We start from the raw sequence: 25276 nt of genomic DNA, 5'->3' as shown, positions 1-25276 counted from the left end.
GTTACAGAACATATAAAGGGAAGATAAGTGGTTCCAGCTGGCGCAGACAATCAGGCCGAGATTGGGAACCACGCCCACACAAACACGGGAGAGAGAGAGAGAGAGAGAGAGAGAGAAATAGAAAGAGAGAGGGAGGCAGTGGATTCATGAACCGTGACAATCCCCCCCCCCCCTAGGAACGCCTCTTGGCGTTCCCAGGCGAATTTACCTGTCGATTGAAATCATCGATAAGGGAGTGATCCAGAATGTCCCTAGCAGGTACCCAACTTCTCTCCTCCGGGCCGTAACCCTCCCAGTCCACCAGGTACTGGAATCCGCGTCCCCTCCTTCTAGGGTCCAAAATACGATTGACAGAAAAGGTGGGTTCCCCATCAACAAGTCGTGGCGGCGGGGGAACCGGGACTTGCGGGTTAATGCGTGCCTGAAACACAGGTTTTATTTTAGACACATGAAAGGTAGGATGAATTCTCCTATATGCCGGAGGAAGCTTGAGCCGGACCGCCACTGGACTAATGATCCTGGTGACTCTGAACGGGCCGATAAATTTGGGGGCAAGCTTGTTCGAAACGGATCGGAGTGGAATGTTCTTAGTGGAAAGCCACACTCTTTGGCCAACGACGTATACCGGAGGCTTCGACCGGTGGCGATCGGCCTTAGCCTTGGTGCGCGCCCCCACCCGGAGAAAAGTCTCACGGGCTCTGCTCCATGCGTGACGGCACCTCTGGATGAAAGCGTGAGCGGAGGGAACAGTGACCTCGGACTCCGTACTGGGAAAGATAGGTGGCTGGTAACCTAAACTACACTCAAACGGAGAGAGACCCGTGGCTGCCACTGGCAACGAATTGTGAGCGTACTCAACCATAGAGAGTTGTTGACTCCAGGAAGAGGGATTCTTAGAAACCAAACATCGCAACACTCTCTCCAAATCTTGGTTGGCCCTCTCCGTTTGACCGTTGCTCTGGGGATGAAATCCTGAAGACAGGCTGACACTCGCTCCCAGTAACCTACAAAACTCTTGCCAAAACTTGGACACAAATTGGGGCCCCCTGTCAGAAACTACGTCCATCGGCAGGCCATGTAAGTGAAAGACGTGATCCACGACAGTTACCGCTGTCTCCTTGGCAGATGGTAATTTAGGCAAGGGAATAAAATGAGCCGCCTTCGAGAACCGGTCCACCACGGTCAAAACAACTGTCTTACCCCTCTGTATCACGGAGGCGCTCCGCACCGCTAAAGCTAACTCTCTCTCCTCTGCTCTCATCCTTCTAGACCTATCGGCTGCCTTCGATACTGTGAACCATCAGATCCTCCTCTCCACCCTCTCCGAGTTGGGCATCTCCGGCGTGGCCCACGCTTGGATTGCGTCCTACCTGACAGGTCGCTCCTACCAGGTGGCGTGGCGAGAATCTGTCTCCTCACCATGCGCTCTCACCACTGGTGTCCCCCAGGGCTCTGTTCTAGGCCCTCTCCTATTCTCGCTATACACCAAGTCACTTGGCTCTGTCATAACCTCACATGGTCTCTCCTATCATTGCTATGCAGACGACACACAATTAATCTTCTCCTTTCCCCCTTCTGATGACCAGGTGGCGAATCGCATCTCTGCATGTCTGGCAGACATATCAGTGTGGATGACGGATCACCACCTCAAGCTGAACTTCGGCAAGACGGAGCTGCTCTTCCTCCCGGGGAAGGACTGCCCGTTCCATGATCTCGCCATCACGGTTGACAACTCCATTGTGTCCTCCTCCCAGAGCGCTAAGAACCTTGGCGTGATCCTGGACAACACCCTGTCGTTCTCAACTAACATCAAGGCGGTGGCCCGTTCCTGTAGGTTCATGCTCTACAACATCCGCAGAGTACGACCCTGCCTCACACAGGAAGCGGCGCAGGTCCTAATCCAGGCACTTGTCATCTCCCGTCTGGATTACTGCAACTCGCTGTTGGCTGGGCTCCCTGCCTGTGCCATTAAACCCCTACAACTCATCCAGAACGCCGCAGCCCGTCTAGTGTTCAACCTTCCCAAGTTCTCTCACGTCACCCCGCTCCTCCGCTCTCTCCACTGGCTTCCAGTTGAAGCTCGCATCCGCTACAAGACCATGGTGCTTGCCTACGGAGCTGTGAGGGGAACGGCACCTCAGTACCTCCAGGCTCTGATCAGGCCCTACACCCAAATAAGGGCACTGCGTTCATCCACCTCTGGCCTGCTCGCCTCCCTACCACTGAGGAAGTACAGTTCCCGCTCAGCCCAGTCAAAACTGTTCGCTGCTCTGGCTCCCCAATGGTGGAACAAACTCCCTCACGACGCCAGGACAGCGGAGTCAATCACCACCTTCCGGAGACACCTGAAACCCCACGTCTTTAAGGAATACCTAGGATAGGATAAAGTAATCCTTCTCACCCCCCTCCCCCTTAAAATATGTAGATGCACTATTGTAAAGTGGCTGTTCCACTGGATGTCATAAGGTGAATGCACCAATTTGTAAGTCGCTCTGGATAAGAGCGTCTGCTAAATGACTTAAATGTAAAATGTAAATGTTACCCTGGGAGGGTGGAAGGCCGGTAACAAAATCTAGCGCGATGTGGGACCAGGGTCTCGAAGGGACCGACAGCGGTTGGAGTAACCCATCTGGGGGTCGATTAGAAGTCTTCCCAGTGGCACAAACCGAACAAGCCAAGACGAAACTGTGAATGTCACGAGCCATCAGTGGCCACCAAAAGCGTTGCTTAACCAAAAAGCTAGTGCGGCGGACTCCTGGATGACACGCTACGTTGGAGCAATGCCCCCACCGAATAACATCGGACCGACACCCCTCCGGCACAAACAACCGATTAGGCAGGCAACCGGGCGGAGGCGTTACCCCTTCTAAGGCCGTTTTGACCCTCGATTCAACCTCCCATGTGAGTGTGGAGACCACTAGGGTCCCGGGTAGGATGCACTCGGGAGTGGATGGGCGTTCGGAATGGTCAAAAATGCGAGAAAGGGAATCGGGTTTGACATTCTTGGAACCCGGGCGATACGAGAGAGAGAAGTCAAAACGTCCGAAAAAGAGTGCCCACCGCGCCTGCCTGGAGTTGAGTCGCTTGGCGGTTCTGATATATTCCAAATTCTTGTGATCGGTCCAAACTATAAAAGTCCTTCTGTAGCTCAGTTGGTAGAGCATGGCGCTTGTAACGCCAGGGTAGTGGGTTCGATCCCCGGGACCACCCATACGTAGAATGTATGCACACATGACTGTAAGTCGCTTTGGATAAAAGCGTCTGCTAAATGGCATATATTAGGTACCCCCGACCCCTCTAACCAATGGCGCCACTCCTCCAGTGCTAACTTCACTGCCAACAACTCTCTGTTGCCAATGTCATAGTTGCGTTCCGCAGGTGATAACCGATGGGAAAGGAACGCGCAAGGGTGCATCTTGTCGTCAGAAGAGGAACGTTGGGAAAGTACTGCACCTACCCCCACCTCTGAAGCGTCCACCTCCACCACGAACTGACGCGAGGGATCGGGAGCTATGAGGATGGGAGCCGAAACAAAGCGGCTCTTGAGTTTGGCGAATGCAGCCTCGGCTGTATCGGACCACCTGAACGTCACTCTGGGGGAGGTTAAGGCGGTAAGAGGAGCGACTATCTGACTAAAGTTGCGAACGAAACGCCGGTAGAAATTGGCGAATCCAAGAAACCTCTGTAGGGCCTTACGGGAATCTGGGCTAGGCCAATCCACCACAGCCTTAACCTTGTCAGGATCCATGCGAATACCTTCAGTCGAGACGATGTAACCTAGGAATGGAACTGATTGTGCATGAAAAATGCATTTCTCTGCCTTGACAAAAAGTCCATTCTCCAACAACCTCTGAAGCACTCGTCTGACGTGCTGAACGTGTTCCTGGAGAGAAGAAGAAAAAATCAGTATGTCATCCAGGTAAACATATATGAACTGATCAATCATATCTCTCAGCATGTCATTGACGAGTGCCTGGAAAACCGCTGGGGAGTTGGATAGCCCAAAAGGCATGACCAAATATTCGAAGTGCCCTCTGGGGGTGTTAAACGCGGTCTTCCATTCGTCCCCCCCCCCCTTATGCGAACCAAATGATATGCATTACGTAATTCCAACTTAGTGAACACGGATGCTCCCTGTAACCTTTCAAAGGCTGAGGACATCAACGGTAAGGGATAGGTATTCTTCACTGTGATGTTATTCAACCCACGGTAATCAACGCAAGGACGCAGAGATCCGTCCTTCTTCCCCACAAAGAAGAACCCCGCCCCGCTGGAGAAGAGGAAGGACGAATGAATCCAGATGCCAGAGAATCAGAGATGTATCTCTCCATAGCCTCCCTCTCCGGAACAGAGAGTGAATATAACTTGCCTTTAGGCGGAGACTCACCTGGCAATAATTCTATTGCACAGTCATAGGGACGATGCGGAGGAAGAGAAGCAGCACGGGACTTACTGAACACCTCCTTCAGGTCAAGGTATTCAACGGGCACGTTAGACAAATTCACTGCCTCCTCTAGAAACACAGAATCAGACACAGACGAACAAGCAGACACTAAACAGGACTCAAGACACTTGTTACTCCACATGGATATAGATTTATGAACCCAGTCAACTCTGGGGTTGTGTTGGGTGAGCCAAGGGTGGCCGAGAACTAATGGTGCAAGGGGTGAGTCCATGAGTAGAAATGATAGTGTCTCAGTGTGATTGCCAGAAGTGATGAGTGTGATAGGTTCAGTGGTGTGAGAAATGTTGGGGAGTTCTTGACCATTGAGAGCGTTGACGGATATCTTGTGCGTGAGTGAGGTGATAGGAATCTGGAGTTTGTGAGCGAGCTTGAAGTCCATGAAATTACCCTCTGCTCCTGAGTCCAGTAAGGCTTGGGTGTCGTGCGTGTGGGTGGCCCATCTTAGTCTTACCGGGAGGAGAGTAGATGATGAGGTCTTCTCTGTGGTGACACCACCCGATAGTAGCCTCATGCTTACTACCGGGCAGGAGTGGATAAAATGGCCCGCTCTACCACAGTAGAGACAGAGTCCTTGGGATCTCCGCCTCTCCCTCTCTTCCCGAGAGAGGCGAGCTCTCCCCAGCTGCATGGGTTTGTGAGCAGAGGCTGAACTGGCCGTGTTCCCGCCGCTGGCATGCCAGCCCTCCGTGTCGTTATACGGTCTGTTAGGGCATGCTCGGCGGCCAATACGACTCAGACGAGCGTCGACCCTCAAGGCTAGTTCCACTAGTCCATTTAAACTCCTAGGAAGGTCCAGAACATAAATCTCCTTCTGGATCCGGTCCTCCAGCCCATGCAGGAACATGTCCCACTGCGCCTCCTCGTTCCACTGACACTCTGCGGCCAGAGTGCGGAATTGGATGGAGTATTCCGATACGGAACGGTCTTCTTGGCGAAGGTCAGCGAGTAGTCTGGCCGCCTCTCTACCCGCCACGGCCCGATCGAAAACCCTTCTCATCTCCTCGGAGAGTGTCTGGAAAGAGGTGCAGCATGGGTCCTGGTTCGCCCACACCGCCGTTCCCCAAAGAGCCGCTTTGCCTGATAGCAGTGTGAGTACGAAGGCTACCTTAGACTGTTCACGGTTGAAGGTCCGTGGCTGCAACGAGAAATGCATGGAACATCTCGTAAGAAAAGCTCTGCAATAGTCAGGATCACCTGAATAACCCTCTGGTGTCAGTAGCCGTGGCTCTAGCTGGGAATTCGGCTCTGGCGGGGCGGGTTGAACTGCCGGTGTAGGTGGCGCAGCGGAACCCCTCACATGTTGTAATTGTTGGGTCAGCTGGGATACCTGCGTCGCAATGGCTTGTACTGCCCGACCTGTGCTGGAGACGTTCTCCTCTTGTTGATCCATTCTCGTGATACTGCGGGAAATGAATTCGGTCAGACTCGTTGAACTCGCTGCATCCATGGTCTGGTCAGATCGTTCTGTGACAATACAGAGGCGGATGCAAGATGCAAGCAACGATGGTTTAATGATTACAATTTATAGCAGCAACAGGACAGACAGACTGTACTCAGACGGAATCCGACCCAGGGACTAGGGCGCATCTTCCGGTGATAGCGTGCTGAGAAATCCAGGGGAGTGTGTCCGGATGGGAAGGAAGGAGCACAGCAGATAATCCACACAAGGGCGGTGAGAGATGAGCACTGACACACGACACAACCTCAGGGAAGTAACGACACAACCTCAGGGAAGTAACAACGATCTGACAACAAGAAACACTGGTTACAGAACATATAAAGGGAAGATAAGTGGTTCCAGCTGGCGCAGACAATCAGGCCGAGATTGGGAACCACGCCCACACAAACACGGGAGAGAGAGAGAGAGAGAGAGAAAGAGAGAGGGAGGCAGTGGATTCATGAACCGTGACAGGGAGAGCACACACAGAAACAATATGGTCCAATACTTATTCATTTGTATACTTTACATAGTGTAGGGGGGATAAGATAAGTGTAACTATGTCATTTCTTTGATGTGCATACCATCAAAGAAAAGGCCACCTAATAGAACAATATAAAGTGATGCAGGTAGACTATCGGCTAAGCGTGTTGGTCCAGTAACTGAAAGGTTGCTGGTTTGAATCCCTGAGCTGACTAGGTGAAAAATCTGTCGATGTTCCCTTTGAGCAAGGCACTTAACCCTAATTGCTTCTGTAAGTCGCACTGGATAGGAGTGTCTGCGAAAATAATAAAACATTTATAACAATTTTGGTTATGATAAGTTAAAACGGGTATTCTAATCTCAGTAAAGCAGGATACTTAAAAATAAAGTAAGTAGAATAAACAAATCAACAAAGCAATACCATTGGTCAAGCCTGTTACAAAAATGAAAACAGTCTCTCGTTTATAGTCCAATGGTATCTAGCACTAGCTTCGTACGAATCATCCTGATCTCGCATGTTTACATTCTGTTTAGCTTCATCATTTTCCTCATAGCGTTCTCCTCTTACAGGCGCCCCTGCATTTTGACTGTGTATAGCTGTAGACTCATCCGTAAGACTTTGATAGTTAATCAAGTGACCTTCCAAGGCGAGATGTTTTCTTCTTGTTAGTTCCATTTTTAAATGTTTGGTAGCTTAGTCTGAGGCTATATCTCTAGGACAAGACCGGGCTCAAGCTTCAACAGTAACGCTAAACCATGGCTTGATCGACAAATACACCTGCACGACTTTTTAGCATTATACGGGTATCAGCCCCAGGCTCAAAGCTCGAGAGAAACAGAGGCCCATGATCTGCACGGGTATCAGTTTGTTTATGATGAGTTTGTCTGTTTGTGAAATGACCTTCACTATGATGTTCACCTGGAAATAACCCACTGACCATTTCGCTAAACCCGCAATAACATCTGCTAAATGTGTGTATGCGACCAATAACATTTGATTTGATTTCCTAGTAACCGTGCCATATCAACTGCACCATCATTGTTTCTGATGAAATGTACATTCCGTCTCTGCTGGTCTTTATGGAAGCACGGAAGAAGCAACTTTTTCTGATGAGTTTATTTATTGTAATTGTTTAACTGTATACGGTACATCAACATTTAAATGGTGCTATATGCAACGCCATGTTAGAGGTACAATCTCATAATACTATTGGTATAACCCATAATCCCAGGTGTGAAGACCAAACGTATCGACCGAGTGTAGATACATGTACTCATGATGTGCAGGACTGGTTGCATTTTTGACTAGAATCAAATGTAGTCTGACAAGTCTGACAGGGATAGTCTGTTAATATCTGATGTTCTCAAAGAAGGAGAATTAGAAAAGAGAGGAAAAAAAGAGTGACATCATCAGCATCAAAGAAAAGCGCTCAGTTGATGCTAAAACTGATATTTATTGATTTGTTAAACCATTTACTTTTCACCCGTTCCCATAAAGACTATCATTTGATATATGCACATTTGTTTATCCAAAACACATGGCATGGCATTCAAATGGAAACGGTTGGCACTTCAAAAACGTAACCACCCTTTCAGAAAAGGTTCAGAAACTGTACATTCAGCTATGAAATATACTTCAAGATGATCTTTTGTTGAATAATACTAAAACGGTCTGTAACATTTCACATTCTGGCATTGTTATTACACACCTGTGGTGTAAAACAAGTATGTTCACAGAGAGTACATTGGACAAGATATGATGATTAAAATGGCTTTCGCTTGTAACATCATACAATAACATTGCTGTACAAATACTTATTATACCTCACTTCAAAATGTGTGAATTGAATATTACACTATATTTGAAATACGATGCGTCTCTTACAGTACATAAACGTCTCCATACAATACCAAAGTTGTTAATACTGCCCGACAAATGCAAAACGCAGTAACTATGAATTCTGATCAAAAATCTTTGATCAGGTTTTAATGGCCAGGTGTATTATCTGATTAATGTGTTATTTCTTTTCCTGACACAAGAACAAGCCAGTTGGTCAGAATATATCATGGAATATCCGAAATTGCAGTCTTGTCTCGATATAAAAAAAAAAATTGCATTTCAGAAAAAATGACGTAGTTACTGCGTTTTGCCATGGGAGGGCAGCATTTTGATTTGGTATTGTGTGTACAGTGGTGTGCACTATCCAAAACAGAACCCATACAAAGTTGTTCCATGTACAATTCATAGTAGACAAAGAGCGTCAGAAAAGACAAGTGTGTGAATGTGCATTGGCACTGAAGGCTGTCAATCAAACATTTTGATACACATTGTCTAGGAGTTTTACAGTTGTGGCATGTTGTGACATGCAGTTGTGGTCTTTTGACACAGGGACCTGTGTGTGTTTGAGCTGGCTCTATGTATTTCCTCAGAAGATTTGTGTTCAAAGAAAGTCAAACACTTTAATTATGCTCCCAAACATTTAATGGGTCTAGCAACCAACGTTTCGTCCTTCTTCAGGGTCCTGTTCGCCACTGCTGACCCAAACAAAGTCCTGCACCGAGTTTGGAACTGACCCAGTCTGAGTATACACTGTACTCGACTGAGAGGTTTTTCACCTTAAAGAGGCTCACTCTTGGATGTTTTCCCCACACATAGTCTGCATGTATGCCCTGCTGCCTGTAGATGGCAGCCTTGTCAAGGATGGTTTTGCGCAGAAGACACCAGGAAAGAGAGAGTGGGTCGATAGGCGATGCACAGGCAGCGTTGGTCTGTGCAGACAGGCAGGTGTTATAACACTGTGGCCTCCTCCATGGCATTGACCCACCTGCAAAACAAAAGTGAATAACATGAACACGGTAGATGTGTATGTGTGTCTGCCTGTGTGCGTGTGTGTGTAGCCTGACCTGCGGGCAGTGTGCTGATCGTCTGCTCTAAAGGTGTAGTATAGTGTCTTCTTGTGGTAGAGCTGAAACATGTTGGAGCTCTCCTCTCCCTCCGGCCTCTCTGTCAGCTTCACTGTGAAACTCTGCAGGGGCAGAATCTCAGATGCCATCTTGTCCTGTGTTGATAGTGAGGTAGGGACATTTATAAAGGACAAGTCACATACTCAGCTGTATATACCAATTAGGTTTTTACAGAATTTTGAGAAACAAGGAAACTAACACACACTTGAATTTGTGATTGAAGTTAACAACACTGCTTATTATAAATGGTAGCTACCTACAAAGCTTGTAAAAATAAACATACAATAAACAGTACAAATAAAGAGAGAGCACAGAATTTCCCCATATCAGGAGAGACTTTGTAGAAGCTTTAAAAAGAGTCCAGAATAATATGGGCATATTGTGAGTATATTGAGGGTGCGTGCTCACGTGTGTATGTGTGTGTGTGTGTGTGTGTGTGTGTGTGTGTGTGTGTGTGTGTGTGTGTGTGTGTGTGTGTGTGTGTGTGTGTGTGTGTGTGTGTGTGTGTGTGTGTGTGTGTGTGTGTGTGTGTGTTTGGGGCTGGTGTGGGAGACTCTGTGCCCCCTCACCTCACGTGCTGTGAAGGTGTAGAGCACCTTGTCTTTGAGGAGGAACCACAGCCTCTTCCACTTCCTCTTGCTCTTCTTACGCCGCTGCAGGCTGCCACTCATGGCCGAGCCCTCAGCCCCCAACACCACCTGCAACATAGGTCAGAGGTCAACATCAGGAAGTTAGCAAGGCATACCACAGAATATTGCATCAGAGCAGAACTACAGAACTACACAGATAAAGGTCAAAGGTGATGAGGTATTGCAGACCTGGTTGAGAGAAGAGGTGCTCTTCCTGCTCCTCCACAGGCTTGGGGGCTGGAAGCTCTGGAACACAGCTGAGAGGGGCCGACTGGCCCGGTGGGTGCAGGGGCTGGAGTTACCACACGCCCCTGAGATACTGACACCTCTCTTCCTGAGCTCAGCGTAGCAGTGGTCACACACTTTGGCCACCCTCTCTTTGAGGTACTTCAGAGGACACTTGTTCCTGGAGCAGGCACGACACACCACCTGGGTGTAGAGAGAGAGAGAACAGGTGTGAAGGTGGAACGAGAGGACCTCTGATTTAAGGAGTGTTGGAGATCAATAAGTCAAGATACTAAAAGAGTCTGCCAGGATAATGTAAAACAGTGGGTTGGGGTCAGTATGAGTGAGAGTCTCCTATGACAGCAGTATGATTGACAGGCTCCTACAGTAAGGCCCGTGTGTGTCTCACCTTCCCACAGGCGTTGCAGTGGTGGCGTCTCAGGGTCATGCTGAAGTCGGAGGTACAGTTCATACACATCATCACATGAGTCATAGGCACCAGCACTGGAGCTGCCTCCCCCAGGGCCATCCACAGCTTCTCACGTGCCTGCACGGGGAAACAATGTTGCAGCAACGTTACAACAACATTACAAACCAATACATCAACGTTACAACGTTACAGCAGCATAACAACAATGTTACAACAACGTTAACAACCTTCTGTGCATTTTCTAAATGTCACACGTTAAATTGGTCACAAGTGAGCTTTAATGCTATGTCCTGTCCTGAGTGTCATTCAGCGGTGAACTCATTACCTCACTGCAGAGGCCACCGAAAGTACACAGGCCTGCAGCATGATCTGCTATGGCCCGACTCAGCGTGTGGAACCAGTCTTCCCTCTCACCACAGGAACTAGGGACACAGAAACAGATATGTGTTCAGGCTGTACACATAATTAGACATATACATGTGTACATACAGTATACATGCAGTATTTGTATATATAAGTCCATATATTATATACTGTATGTAACCAACGGACAAGACTGGTACAAAGCCCCAGACAGGTGTCCTCTGCTCTGACTTACCTGGCTGACAGGGTGATGCTGACGTCATTCACCTCGATCCTCAGGGCATTGAGCACGTTGTCTATGACGGGTATACTGACCTGGGAGAACAGTACACACAGCACAGCAGTCAGCACACAGACAGACAGAAAGACATGGTGACACAGCCATAGGTCAGGGGTGAGGCCTGAAGATCAGGGATGGTCATCTCAGTAGGAGGGGGTGGGACTCACCTTCATCCCAGACAGATAGAGAGTGTTCTTCAGCCGGTATTTACCATCCTGCTGAGGATAGGTGTACAGCATCACATCATTCATCTGGTGTAGACAGAAACAGAGGGACAGAGGTATGATTACTATCATGTGTGCAAACACAGCCTGACTGCCAGCCTGAAATGTATGGCTACATTCCGGTACTCTACCCTTCTCCTGAAGTGTGTGCTCGTATACTTTCCCTAATGGATTTAAAAGTAATGTGAGAAATACTCCCTCCAGCCATGCTTGCATCCAATCCAATGCTTTTAAATGCATGGGGGGAGTGAACAAGAACACACTTCTGGAGATTGGAAACACAACCCTTATCTCGTTCAAAGGGAATTTGCCACAGGGGGCACTATAAACTTGAAGACGTCCTCCAGTGATTTTTGAAAATTTCCTGTTGAAAAGTGATATCCCAAGTATATAGTAAAGCACACACACTAAAGGGTAAAAATATATATGTTTTGAGCAAAATAATATTTTTTTCCACACAACTGCAAACTTCAAAGAGTGAGGCATTCAAGGAGTTGGTCTGATGGTCAGATGTGATGTCATTGATCTCCCGACTTGCTTGAGGAGCAATAGAGAACAAAAGAGGAAGACCACACCCCACCACCTGTGTCATGTCATGTCATACCTGGACCACCTATTGAGATGTGCCTTTTGTTTAGTAAATCAGGTGTTCAATGAGGTGAAAAGAAGTCTGGAGGAGGACTTTAGAGCAATTAATGTGGAACCTCCTTGGTCGCAATTTTTTTTTTGGGGGGGGGGATTTCCTTTCATATTATTCACACATTCAAACGTTAACGCCTCAAACCACACATTCCCATGTCACACACAACAAAGGCTATATGATAAAAAGGCACCAACGTTTATTTGCTTATTACACCCAACGTACTGTAATCCTCAGAACAAACTACAGCCTATTGTGTTGGAGGGCCTTATTTAGAGTGGGACAAAAGCAGTGACATCATTATTCACACATTTTGTGTGCTCTAAACATCCGCGGCCCATAAGGCAGCATCCAGGAATTCTCTACCGGTCCCTTCCAGCTCCCAGCTGCTCTGAGAAACTGCCTGGTCTGGGTGGAGGCCCTGGAACCAGCCACCACTACAACAACAAAACAAGCTCAAAAGGGACAAAACAGCATGTGACCCTCTAGTCCTGACTGTGGTGCCAGGAAAATACCTCTCCCAAAACGTCAACATAACTCAGGAGCTGATCGTGGATTTCAGGAGACAGTAGAGTGAGCACACCCCCATCCACATCGACGGGACCGCAGTGGAGAAGGTGAAAAGCTTTACATTCCTTGGAGTACACAACACTGACAATCTGAAATGGTCCACCCACACAGACATTGTGGTGAAGAAGGCGCAACAGCCTCAGGAGGCTGACGAAATTTGGCTTGGCACCCAATACCCTCACAAACTTTTCCAGATGCACAATTGAGAGCATCCTGTCAGGCTGTATCCCCGCCTGGTACGACAACTGTACCGCCCGCAAACGCAGAGCTCTCCAGAGGGTGATGCTGTCTGCCCAATGCATCACCGGGGGCACATTGCCTGCCCTCCAGGACACCTACAGAGATGTGTACAAAGTACAACCTAGACACTCCATTTTAATCATGCATTAGATGCTCAACTACTGCAAATTCACTTTCCCAACACATTTCTCTTCCTCTCTTCTGCTTCAAGTGCTTCACCTGTTTCTTCCCTTCTGTGACAGTCCCTCTCTCTTCACACTCCTCCCCTAATCCTTTCCTTCACTCGTGGCTCTCTCCTCTCTAAAACTTTCCCCTGGTTGCCATGACAGTGACTTTCCTCTGGTTAGCATGACAGTGACTTTCCTCTGGTTAGCATGACAGTGACTTTCCTCTGGTTAGCATGACAGTGACTTTCCTCTGGTTAGCATGACAGTGACTTTCCTCTGGTTAGCATGACAGTGACTTTCCTCTGGTTAGCTGCCATGACAGTGACATTCCTTTGGTTGCCATGACAGTGCCTTAATGGCTGTTGAGCGCTGCTCCTCAGTGTCACTAAGTGAGTGATGGCTTTCATCATCTCTGTTTGGACTCGCTGGCCCATACATTACACCTGCTGCCCCTCTCCAGCCATCTACTCCAGAAGAGCTACCCAGTTACTCACACACATCAGTCTCTCAACCATCACTCTAGGACCAAAAGGCTCCTTAACAGCTTCTACCCCAAGCCATAAGACTGCTGAACAATGAATCAAATGGCCACCTGGACTATTTACATTGACACCGCTGCTACTTGCTGTTTATGATCTATGCATACTCAATTCCCCCATACCTACATGCACAAATGACCTCAACTAAACCTGTACCCCCGCACATTGACTCTGTACCGGTACCGCCTGTATATAGTCTCGTTAATGTTCTTTTATTGTGTTACTTTTTTAATATATTTTTTTAAACTTTAGTTTCTTAACTCTATTTCTTGAACTGCATTGTTGTATTCGACGCATGTGACAAATACAAATGGATTTGATTTGATATACAACCCATTTGGGAGACACAGGGAGAGAGAGACATGAAAACAATAAGAAAGTGGTAGGAAAAGGAAGCAGAGAAAGAGAATGGCTCCTCAGAGAATGGCTCCCAGCTAGCACATAACGTTCTGGGAACCATATGTTTCTTAGAGCTCGGTGAGAGCGTGGTTGCCCTATGGTTATTTTGCATACAACTTTCCCACAACGTTCTGAGAATGGTGCAGGACAGTTGCTTGGCATTAGAACATTCTCAGCACATATAAGGAACTTGACAAAATCATTTGATTTTTTTGGAATTTCATTACTTCAACATAATGTTTCCTAAAAGTTCAAACATGGTTACATTGAATGACATTTCTGGTAATGTTCTAGGAATGTTCTCCAACTAGTTTCACATTGGGAATGCTCTCAAAAAGATAACTTTAAGAAACAATGTTCTTCTGTGGGAATTTCAATACTTCAGCATTATGTTTCCTACATGTTTCCTCATGGTTCTATTTAAAGTCATGCTCTCAAATTGTTCCAAGAAACATACGGCGTTGTTCCCACAACCAATGTGAAACCAAAAACATACGTTCCCACAACTTCCAAGGAACCAACTGTGCTATTTGTTTTAGTTCAATATAAAGTACATACTAGTAAATGTCACAATAGTATATGATACCCTTTTCTTCTTTCTACCATTTACTTCCCTTAGACTTTGTTTTATGTCACTCCCCCCCAGTCTACAGAGTGTCTGGTCTTTGCAGCCCTGTCAGTCCCCTCACTGCACAGGAAGCCAGCATCCAGTGACCCACACCAAACATCCTGTGAGGAAGCAGGGCCCTGGAAAACAAGCCCTGAGAGAGGGAGGCACCTGGCTGGGTATGGTGGGGCTAGGGTTGTCAATTTCTGGGAACGTTCAACAAATTCCCTGGTTATCTCAACATCTCGGTTGGAGGATTCCCGGAATCAGGAGGGAATAAGCAGGAAATCCGGAATCCTCCAACTGTTATTTTGGGAAAACCAGGGAATTTATTTCATGTTCCTGGAATTTTGCAACCCTGTGGCCTTGTCCTCCTTCCTCTGCCTGCTTCAACATTCTGCCTCCCTCTGTCTCCCCCCCTTTGCCTCTCTGCCTCACCCTGTTTTTATTTTTTTATTTCACCTTTATTTAACCAGGTAGGCAAGTTGAGAACAAGTTCCCATTACAATTGCGACCTGACCAAGATAAAGCAAAGTTGTTCGACACATACAACAACACAGAGTTACACATGGAGTAAAACAAACATACAGTCAATAATACAGTAGAAACAAGTCTATATACGATGTGAGCAAATGAGGTGAGATAAGGGAGGTAAAGGCAAAAAAAGGCCATGGTGGCGAAGTAAATACAATATAGCAAGTAAAACACTGGAATGGTAGATTTGCAGTGGAAGAATGTGCAAAGTAGAGATAGAAATAATGGGGTGCAAAGGAGCAAAATAAATAAATACAGTAGGGGGGAGAGGTAGTTGTTTGGGCTAAATTATAGATTGGCTATGTACAGGTGCAGTAATCTGTGAGCTGCTCTGACAGCTGGTGCTTAAATCTAGTGAGGGAGATTAGTGTTTCCAGTTTCAGAGATTTTTGTAGTTTGTTCCAGTCATTGGCATCAGAGAACTGGATGGAGAGGCGGCCAAAGGAAGAATTGGTTTTGGGGGTGATGAGAGATATACCTGCTGGAGCCTGTGCTACAGGTGGGTGCTGTTATGGTGACCAGCGAGCTGAGATAAGGGGGGACTTTACCTAGCAGGGTCTTGTTGATGACCTGGAGCCAGTGGGTTTGGCGACGAGTATGAAGCGAGGGCCAGCCAACGAGAGCGTACAGGTCACAGTGGTGGGTAGTATATGGGGCTTTGGTGACAGAACGGATGGCACTGTGATAGACTGCATCCAATTTATTGAGTAGGGTATTGGAGGCTATTTTGTAAATTACATCGCCAAAGTCGAGGATCGGTAGGATGGTCAGTTTTACAAGGGTATGTTTGGCAGCATGAGTTAAGGATGCTTTGTTGCGAAATAGGAAGTCAATTCTAGATTTAACTTTGGATTGGAGATCTTTAATGTGAGTCTGGAAGGAGAGTTTACAGTTTAACCAGACACCTAGATATTTGTAGTTGTCCACATATTCTAAGTCAGAACCTGTTACCCTCTACATCTGATTGCCTTTACCAGCCACAACAGTATCCAGAAAACTTGGATGAGACCCCAACCTTACATGATCCGAATGACCACCATGTGTGATTCTGAAATATTAGTGAGAGTTTTAATGGCACATGAAGAGGATAGTGGTTATAGTTACCAGAAATAGGTGTCTGGGCTGTCTGCTTTTCCTGGAAACTTTCATTAGAGTGCCTTCCTTCACAAACATCTGCAAACACACAGAAATAGAGAACATGTTAGCAAGAGGACTGCCTGTACTGCACTAGCAGTGGGCTTTTAGATCCCGAGTCGGATTTCTAGGCGGCCACAGTCTGAGATTGGTATTATTCACCGTTTATGTTATGTTTGTTGAACAGAGTAACACTGTTCAGAGAGAGAGAGAGAGAGAGAGAGAGAGAGAGAGAGAGAGAGAGAGAGAGAGAGAGAGAGAGAGAGAGAGAGAGAGAGAGAGAGAGAGAGAGAGAGAGAGAGAGAGAGAGAGAGAGAGAGAGAGAGAGTGAAAGAGAGAGAGGCAGTCTGATCTCACCCTTCCTGGCTTGAGTAGATCTCTCTTGCCTCTGACACTGTACTCAATGTGAACCAGCCGCAACAAATTCTCCTGTGTGTCAGAGAGACAGAGAGAGAGAGAGGGACAAGAGAGGAGAGTGAGATAAGGAGGAATTTTCCTGTGAGAGATGGGTAAAGAGAGGAACTGTCCTTGTGAATGAGAGGGAGGGCAGTGGAAAGGGATGTGCTGCTGGAAACTGAATAGGAGTGGAAGAGATTGTGTGTGTGTGTGTGTGTGTGTGTGTGTGTGTGTGTGTGTGTGTGTGTGTGTGTGTGTGTGTGTGTGTGTGTGTGTGTGTGTGTGTGTGTGTGTGTGTGTGTGTGTGTGTGTGTGTGTGTGTGTGTGTGTGTGTGTGTGTGACACGCATACACTGTAAATGGGTTACCATGAATTTGACAGTATAGCTTGCAGGCAGTAAAAAAGTAGCTTACAGGCAGCTCGGTGGCAAATAAAAGTCTGTATTTTATATTACAGTAATATAAAAACGGTATCAAAGAAAGTACCGTATAGACACACAGTACAATACCAAACAATATACTGTATTATACTGTAAAAAAACAAATGCTACCGTAATCGGAATGAATGGATAAATTAATTCAATTAATTGATTGGTGCAAGCATTAATTGATTGGTGCAAGCAGGTTGGATGCTAGGTAAAGTGTTTTCACATTACAGCATATTAATGAATAATTGGTGGCACTTCTAGAGGCCTTAACAAAGGCATCCAAACTGTCAATGACTACAGACCAAAACAGATAGGGCAAAATGCTCAACCATTTAAGGCTTAAGGCTTTCTGCCTTAAGGGGATATGTGATCTATCTTAGGAGGATCTGTGTGGCTGTTTGAGAGACAGGGGATATATGATCTATCTTAGGAGGATCTGTGTGGCTGTTTGAGAGACTGGGGATATATGATCTATCCTAGGAGGATCTGCGTGAGGGTGTGTGTGTGCTCTACAATGTAAGTAATGTCCTTACTCATACTGCACCCTTTGTTACGAAGCACCTGGGATCTTTGATGATATCATCTTTCCTCGCCCTCACATTAATCAATAGGCAACCGAGCCCAGTGAGAGCAGAGAGACAGGCCTCTCCAAGATGACTGACGCGATTTCACTCACAATAGTGTTGCCATGCGGAACCAAGAAGGATTTACACAGGGAAAATGTGAGCTGTCTCCACACTTTCAAGTTCACACTCCAAGTTTGTACATTCTGTACATGCATACCTCTAGCAAACACTTGCATGAACACATGTACACAGTCGTCTGAAATAAATAGAGAAACACCCATACAGACACACCGATTTACCCCTTGCTTGAGGTTTTCATTAGCCTGGTCTGCCACCTCTGAAACGATGACTAAGGCAGCTGGAACAGAGGGAGAAACAGAAAGGGTTAATGTCCATTAATATGCAGGGAGTAAACAACTAACCTATGATATTGTGTGTGTGTGTGTGTGTGTGTGTGTGTGTGTGTGTGTGTGTGTGTGTGTGTGTGTGTGTGTGTGTGTGTGTGTGTGTGTGTGTGTGTGTGTGTGTGTGTGTGTGTGTGTGTGTGTGTGTGTGTGTGTGTGTGTGTGTGTGTGTGTGTGTGTGTGTGTGTCTGACCTCTGGCAAAAACATGTTTTTGGCAATTCTTAAAAAGCAGAGAATGACCATACCTTGTGTATCCTCATATTCTTTCGAATCAGGGGAGAGGTTGTTTAAGTAATCTACAAAACATAATGGCACAAACAAACACATTATTCAAAAACAGAAATGGATGAATAATGTGCAGAATGCCACATAACACGAATCAAGGTCGAAAGCCAAGATGGGGTACATAAATGGAAGTTAGTATTACAATTTTGCAATAGTACATTATGAGGTGTGTGTCAAATACCTGTGAGCAGCATGCGGTACTGGAGGACTCTCACAATGACCTGCAGCAGCTGGTGCTTCAATTGGACCTGAGCTCCATCTGGACCTTGCTTCTGCACACATAAACACATTGCCAGGTTAACACACACCTGCATGCATGACTGTGGAACATACACACATGCATTGCGCACAGACATGAACACGTAACCTCGCACACGCAAATAAATAACACAATGCACAACACTACTCTCAACTTGGGTAACCGCTGTTAAAATGATGCAATCAAAGCTATAGATGACAGAAGGATGAATGAGATAATCTTGACAGAACGTTTGACCACCAACCTGACCACTCCAAATCTCTTCACCACACAAACCCTGTACTGTCTCTATTCTTCTGCCCTATGGAATCCCTTCAAAGGGGAGAATAAGCGAGATATCTAAAACAAATCTTTCAGAGGCTAATTGTGTCTGACAGACATGTATTCCCAGTCCCAGAGAGGGTCTATAATACAAAGGGCCCAGAGCAGATCCACACATCACCATTGACTGAGAAGTCTCCTAACCCAATAGAGCCCCGTTCCTCATTAGAGACGAAGAGATAACCCCCCCGCGGGACTGAGATAACCATCTCTTCATTTACACTGCGTGACTGTGGAACGCGCGCACACACACACACACACACACACACACACACACACACACACACACACACACACACACACACACACACACACACACACACACACACACACACACACACACACACACACACACACACACACACACACACACACAGGCCCGCAAACATGCACACATACACACACTCACATGTAAGCACACACACACAGACACATGCAAGCACACCCACAAATGTACGGACACACACACACACACACACACACACACACACACACACACACACACACACACACACACACACACACACACACACACACACACACACACACACACACACACACACACACACACACACACACACACACACACACACACACACACACACAGGGCTGGCGAGACAATATTGCTGGCCCTACAAAGGGGAGGATTAATAGCCACCACACACCAACCTTGGTCTTCATTATGAGAGATGGAGCATAGCAGAACGGAGTAAAAATAGAGCAACGATTTGGAACCAGGATTCTAGTGTCAAACCCCCACCTCTAATCAGCAAATCCACCTCCCTAAATTCTCTTTCTCTCTTTTTCTCTGTTTCAATCCCCTTTTCTCTTACTCCATTCCCTCCCCCTATGGAAAAACCACATGATTTCACATGTGGAAATGTCATATGATTTCACATGTGGAAATGTCTCATGATTTCACATGTGAAATTATGTGGTTTTGGAACCGTTCTCATGTAATGATATTTCACATGACGATTTTCACATGACGACTTTCACATTATTTCACATGACGACTTTCACATTACATTGTGCATGTTTATACGTATATACACAGTAACTATTATTTAACACGTCTCACGAGCTGAACACACATAGATGACAGAAGGATGAATGAGATAATCTTGACATAACGTTTGACCACCAACCTGACCACTCCAAATCTCTTCACCACACAAACCCTGTACTGTCTCTATTCTTCTGCCCTATGGAATCCCTTCAAATGAGAATCTTCCTGCTATGCCAGCATGTCTATGTCAATAACTGATTTCACTTGGGTTCCAACACGTTGGACTTCAAAGTAAATCATATTGAAAAGCCAGCACTAGGTGATAATATCAAACGTAATCACATAAAGACGTTTACACTATTTTAGCAGAGCAGCGTGACACTTACTTTAAAAACCCCATACTATTTATTACTTCCCTTACAAAAAAACACGTGAAATGTGTAGTTTCACATGTGTAATAGCTGTTTTCACATGTTGAGCTGGAATGTTCACATGTAAAAACAAAATAGACAGATGTGAGGTCAGCTGTTCACATGTATTACATTTAGAGTTCACCTGCACCACCTTTTCACATGAGGGACAATAACATATTTTCATCTCACATGTAAATTGCAGATTCACATGTGAATTTGCAGTTTCATATGTGAAAAATATTAACTTGTGAATATCTAACTCTCACATGTGGAATTGCATTTTGCACATCTAAAACACATTCACATGTAAAAATTTGACTTTCAGTTTTGTATGTGAAAAATGTATAATGTTGTCATGTGTAGTTTCATGGTATCATATGTTGAAGTTTGGCAACCCCATGTTGTCACATTTATTTCACATGAGATGATTTGTATTTGTATTTATTAAGGATCCCCATTAGCTGCTGCAAAGCTAATCGAATTTAGTGTGTTCCCTCAGGCCATTACTCCACTATCACATATGTGACCCGTTTCAGAAAACTAGGTGCATGTCGTGGGTCACTACTTCACAGGAGAACCTTTGAACGTAAACTTTTTTAAAATCAGATAATGGGTGGGCTGGACATGCCAAGAGATGAATTTGGATTGGTCTGCCATATAGCATGCTTCTTCTGTCTGTTTGAGCTGGTCAGTCTGTCTAGGTAATCCTGTCTAACGCAGTTTAAAAAAAAATGTATTGTGTTGTAAAACTGCATAAGTGTTGCATCTTCAAACTAAGGGCAACCATGGCATCCGACAGGAGATGCGTCCATCCTTGATGTATATGTGTAAGATAGTCTAGTTAGCTCCATTTTCAGATATTACATACTTCTAATTTTGACAGAAAGTGGTTTCATTTCAAGTTACGGCTGCTGTCCCTGTACAGGGACCAAATCAGCGGAAATTTCAGAGGGCCAACTAATAATAGTCGATACGACTCAAACTTTCATTAAAACACACATGCAGGGTACTCAATTAAAGCTACACTCGTTGTGAATCTAGCCAACATGTCAGATTTGTAAAATGCTTTTCGGCGAAAGCATGAGAAGCTATTATCTGATAGCATGCAACCCCCCGAAATAACCAAAGGGGACGTAAAGAGAAATAATTAGCATAGCCGGCGCTACACAAAACGCAGAAATAAAATATAAAACATTCATTAACTTTGACGAGCTTCTTTGTTGGCACTCCTATATGTCCCATAAACATCACAATTGGGTCTTTTTTTCGATTAAATCGGTCCATGTATACCCAAAAATGTCCATTTATGAAGCCCGTCTGATCCAGGAAAAAGCACCTTTTCAAAACGCAACGTCATTTTTTTAAATTAAAAAGGTTGCCTATAAACTTTGACAAAACACTTCAAACTACTTTTGTAAACCACCTTTAGGTATTAATAAACGTTAATAATTGATAAAATTGATCACGGGGGCGATCTGTATTCGATAGCAGCAAGTCTTGAAATCATCGTCCATTTTCTCCCTTTCATAACTTCCTTCGGTGTACCCCAAGACAGGAAGTGCCTATTCGTCATCCCACCAAGGATAAACCAGAACTGAATTGCCAGTACTGGCGACATCGTGTGGAAGCTGTAGGCATTGTAAACGGGACTCCATCTATCTTCCCTGGCCATAGACAATTCAGAGACTGGCGGATGGATATTTTTTTGTGAACAGTTTTCCTTGGGATTTTGACTCCTAAACACGTTCTGTTATAGCCACAGACATGATTTAACCAGTTTTAGAGACTTCAGTGTTTTCTATCCACACATACTAATCATATGCATTTACTATATTCCTTGCATGAGTAGCAGGACGTTGAAATTTTGCGCGATTTTTAACAAAAAGCTGCGGAAATTTGCAGCCTCCCTAACAGGTTTTAATGTGTACTGTTGGCTAGCTAGCTAATGTTAGCTGGCCGGCTCGCTAGCTAACGTTACATGTATGTTCTTATTATTCGTATCTCAGAGCCATTTGCTTGGCTAGCTATAGCCCAATGTCAGCTAGCTAACATTGAACCGGGTTGGTTAGCTTCCTGCAGATACATGCAGGGTAGTAATGTCATGAGATGGGATTATGTTTCATTGTTTACCTAGCTAGCTACATGTCTTAACAAAAGACTCCACTATGCAAGTAACCATTTTGGGTGCGTTCGTAAATTCAGTCTGACTATCTTCTCCGATTTCAGAGCACTCTCGTCTGAGTGTGCCAGAGCACAGAATAAATTATGAATTTCCGAACGCTCAACACCAGTTGAATATGGCCCGTGTCAGTAAACATTGGTAAAAAAGCGTAATTACCCAGCTAGCAATGAGGAGTTGGCCCAGAAGCGGCACTCTAATGGGGGGGCGGAACTGATTGAATTGGCCTGGAATCGGGTGTCGGACTCGGCCCAGAATCAAAATGAATGACTGCCCAGAATGGGCCCAAGTACATCGGGCCGTTTCCATCTACCAGAATTCAGCCACTTTGCCGGCATCTTACCAGAATCCCCCCAGAAGCGTCCCTATGCAAATTTAAATGAATGTATACAAAATTACCCAATTTAGTGACTTAAAATATTACTATTATACATTTTATACATACAAAATGCTTCCACAAAAAATTTTTTTGTGGCATTTTGTCTCAGAGGAAACACCATACACCTGGTGACCGTGTCAGTGTGCATGCGCCTAGTCCGCCACAGGAGTCACTACAGCGCGATGGGACAATGACATCCCAGCTGGCCAAACCTTCCCCTAACTCAGACGACACAGGGCCAATTGTGCATCCCCTCATGGGTTTCCCAGTCAACACGGGTCTCGAACCAGCAATTGTAGAAACGCAGTTTGCACTGCAACGCAGTGTCTTAGACCGCTGCGTCACTCAGGAAGTTCCAGACAGATTTTTTTAATGCTTGCACAAAGTATCAAAATACTAAAATACTACACAGGACTCTGAAAGAATTTCATTTAAATGTTAATTGTATTTTTTTTAATCACAACAACAATGAGAAAATATGGAAAAATAAATATTGAAATGTTAATTATATAAAGCAGCCCGTGTAATCATCTGCCAGAGAGTAGTCCTAATTGGCCCGAGCCCCAAGTAATACATTTGGGCCAGATAACTCACACCGGAATCGGCACGAGCTCAATCCCTGCATCCTAGCCACAAGTAATACTGCCGAAGGCACATGACGTCGGCCAAGTCTGACTCTCAGCCGAGTGCCTCGACTCTCAGCCGGAATCGGTCCAGATCCACTGTGCTAGCTGTGTAAATTGTTACCAGCACCACAATTACAGTCACCAACGCCCTGAACAACATGAAATTAGCCTAACCAGCTCTGCCAGGGCGAGTAAAATGGTCAGAGTGGGGTGTTCTCTCATTTGTGTCTGGAAGTAGCTAGCAAGCTAGCCAATGTTAGCTAGTTAGCTTGGGTGCTTAACTGCCATTGTGAGGTCAGAACGTTCAGATCAACTCTACTCATTGGCCAGAGTGTCCAGTGTGCACCCTGGACGGTCTGAGAGCGAAACGCTCAGAATATATGAATGGACAATCTGACAGCACAGTTGCAGTCACCAACGCTCTGGATAACATAACAGCCTAACCAGCTCCGCTAGGGCGAGTAATGGTCTCTCATTTCTATCTGGAATTCACTAGCAAGTTAGCTTGGGTGCCTGACTGCTATTGTTTGTACAGAACGCTCGGATCAACCCTTTAAAGAGATGGGTGGGGCTAAAGCTAAAGAGGGTGGAAACGATGCTGAATGGGTGTAGACAAAGAAGGGCTCTCCAATAGTAGTACCAAAACATTCAAAGGCCATTTTCTCAAAAGGGAGTTTACAAGTTTATTAACTTTCAAAGCAGAATTACTTTCCCATTGTTCCTCAACTGTAGTGTATGATATACAATTTTGTAGCTCTGAGTCTCTACTTTTATCCAATGTTAAAAACACAATTTTGAATTTTACTACATAAGACCGATTTGAGCCGGTCGGTCACATATTTACAATACATCCACATGTACGTGTGTTTAGAGTGCGTGTCTTATCATGTTCATGTGTGTCTGTGCCTGTGTGTGTCTATTCACATCCTTTTTCATCTGTTTTCTTTTTATCCAATTCTGCTGCTTGCATAAGTTACCTGATGTGAAAATGAGTTCCATGTAGCCATGGCTCTATATAGTACTGTGCACCTCCCATAGTCTGTTCTTGACTTGGGGATTGTGAAGAGACTTTGGTGGCATGTCTTGTGGGGTATGCATGGGTATCTGAGCTGTGTGCTCATAGTTTAAACAGACACCTTGGTGCATTCAGCACGTCAACACTTCTTACAAAAACAAGTAGTGATGAAGTCCATCTCTCCTCCACTCTGAGCCATGAGAGACTTACTTTAATGTTAGCTCTCTGTGTACATTCAAGGGCCAGCCATGCTGCCCTGTTCTGAGCCAATTGTAATTGTCCAAGGTCCCTCTTTGTGGCACCTGACCACACGACTGAACAGTAGTCCAGGTGCGACAAAACTAGAGCCTGTAGGGCCTGCCTTGTTGATAGTGTTGTTTAAAAGGCAGAGTGCTTTATTATGGACAGACCTCTCCCCATCTTTACTACTGTTGTATCAACATGTTTTCACCACAATTCAGGGTTACTCCAAGCAGTTTAGTATCCTGAACTTGCTCAATTTCCACATGATTTACTACACGATTCAGTTGATGTTTAGGGTTTAGTGAAGGATTTGTCCCAAATACAATGCTCTTAGTTTTTGAAATATTTAGGACTAATTTATTCCTTACCACCCATTCTGAAACTAACTGCAGCTCTTTGTTGAGTGTTGCAATGATTTCACT

At 45.5% G+C, this 25276-nt stretch overlaps 1 protein-coding gene across 2 annotated transcripts in view; it reads right to left on the bottom strand.

Annotated features, from left to right (window-relative positions):
• Positions 1 to 7820: 7820 nt before the first annotated feature.
• LOC124031433 (FYVE, RhoGEF and PH domain-containing protein 5-like) overlaps positions 7821 to 25276 on the bottom strand; it is a 46612-nt gene continuing 29156 nt past the window's right edge. Inside the window, exons 8-20 of one of the 2 annotated variants that reach the window (XM_046342657.1) lie at positions 18592 to 18682; positions 18371 to 18421; positions 18020 to 18078; positions 16689 to 16760; positions 16302 to 16370; positions 11445 to 11528; positions 11233 to 11312; positions 10960 to 11056; positions 10614 to 10751; positions 10169 to 10408; positions 9920 to 10048; positions 9291 to 9445; positions 7821 to 9211 (exon numbers count right to left, since the gene is read on the bottom strand). In XM_046342657.1, the coding sequence (XP_046198613.1) occupies positions 9175 to 9211; positions 9291 to 9445; positions 9920 to 10048; positions 10169 to 10408; positions 10614 to 10751; positions 10960 to 11056; positions 11233 to 11312; positions 11445 to 11528; positions 16302 to 16370; positions 16689 to 16760; positions 18020 to 18078; positions 18371 to 18421; positions 18592 to 18682 (1302 nt within the window). In that variant the 3' untranslated portion in view covers positions 7821 to 9174. The remainder of the gene's footprint in view (positions 9212 to 9290; positions 9446 to 9919; positions 10049 to 10168; positions 10409 to 10613; positions 10752 to 10959; positions 11057 to 11232; positions 11313 to 11444; positions 11529 to 16301; positions 16371 to 16688; positions 16761 to 18019; positions 18079 to 18370; positions 18422 to 18591; positions 18683 to 25276) is intronic. The other variant, XM_046342658.1, reaches the window with a different exon arrangement.

Source organism: Oncorhynchus gorbuscha, linkage group LG03, assembly GCF_021184085.1.
Source record: "Oncorhynchus gorbuscha isolate QuinsamMale2020 ecotype Even-year linkage group LG03, OgorEven_v1.0, whole genome shotgun sequence".
Classification (NCBI taxonomy): domain Eukaryota; kingdom Metazoa; phylum Chordata; class Actinopteri; order Salmoniformes; family Salmonidae; genus Oncorhynchus; species Oncorhynchus gorbuscha.
Note: the sequence above shows the minus strand (reverse complement) of the source record. Positions and strands in the feature narration are given on the sequence as shown.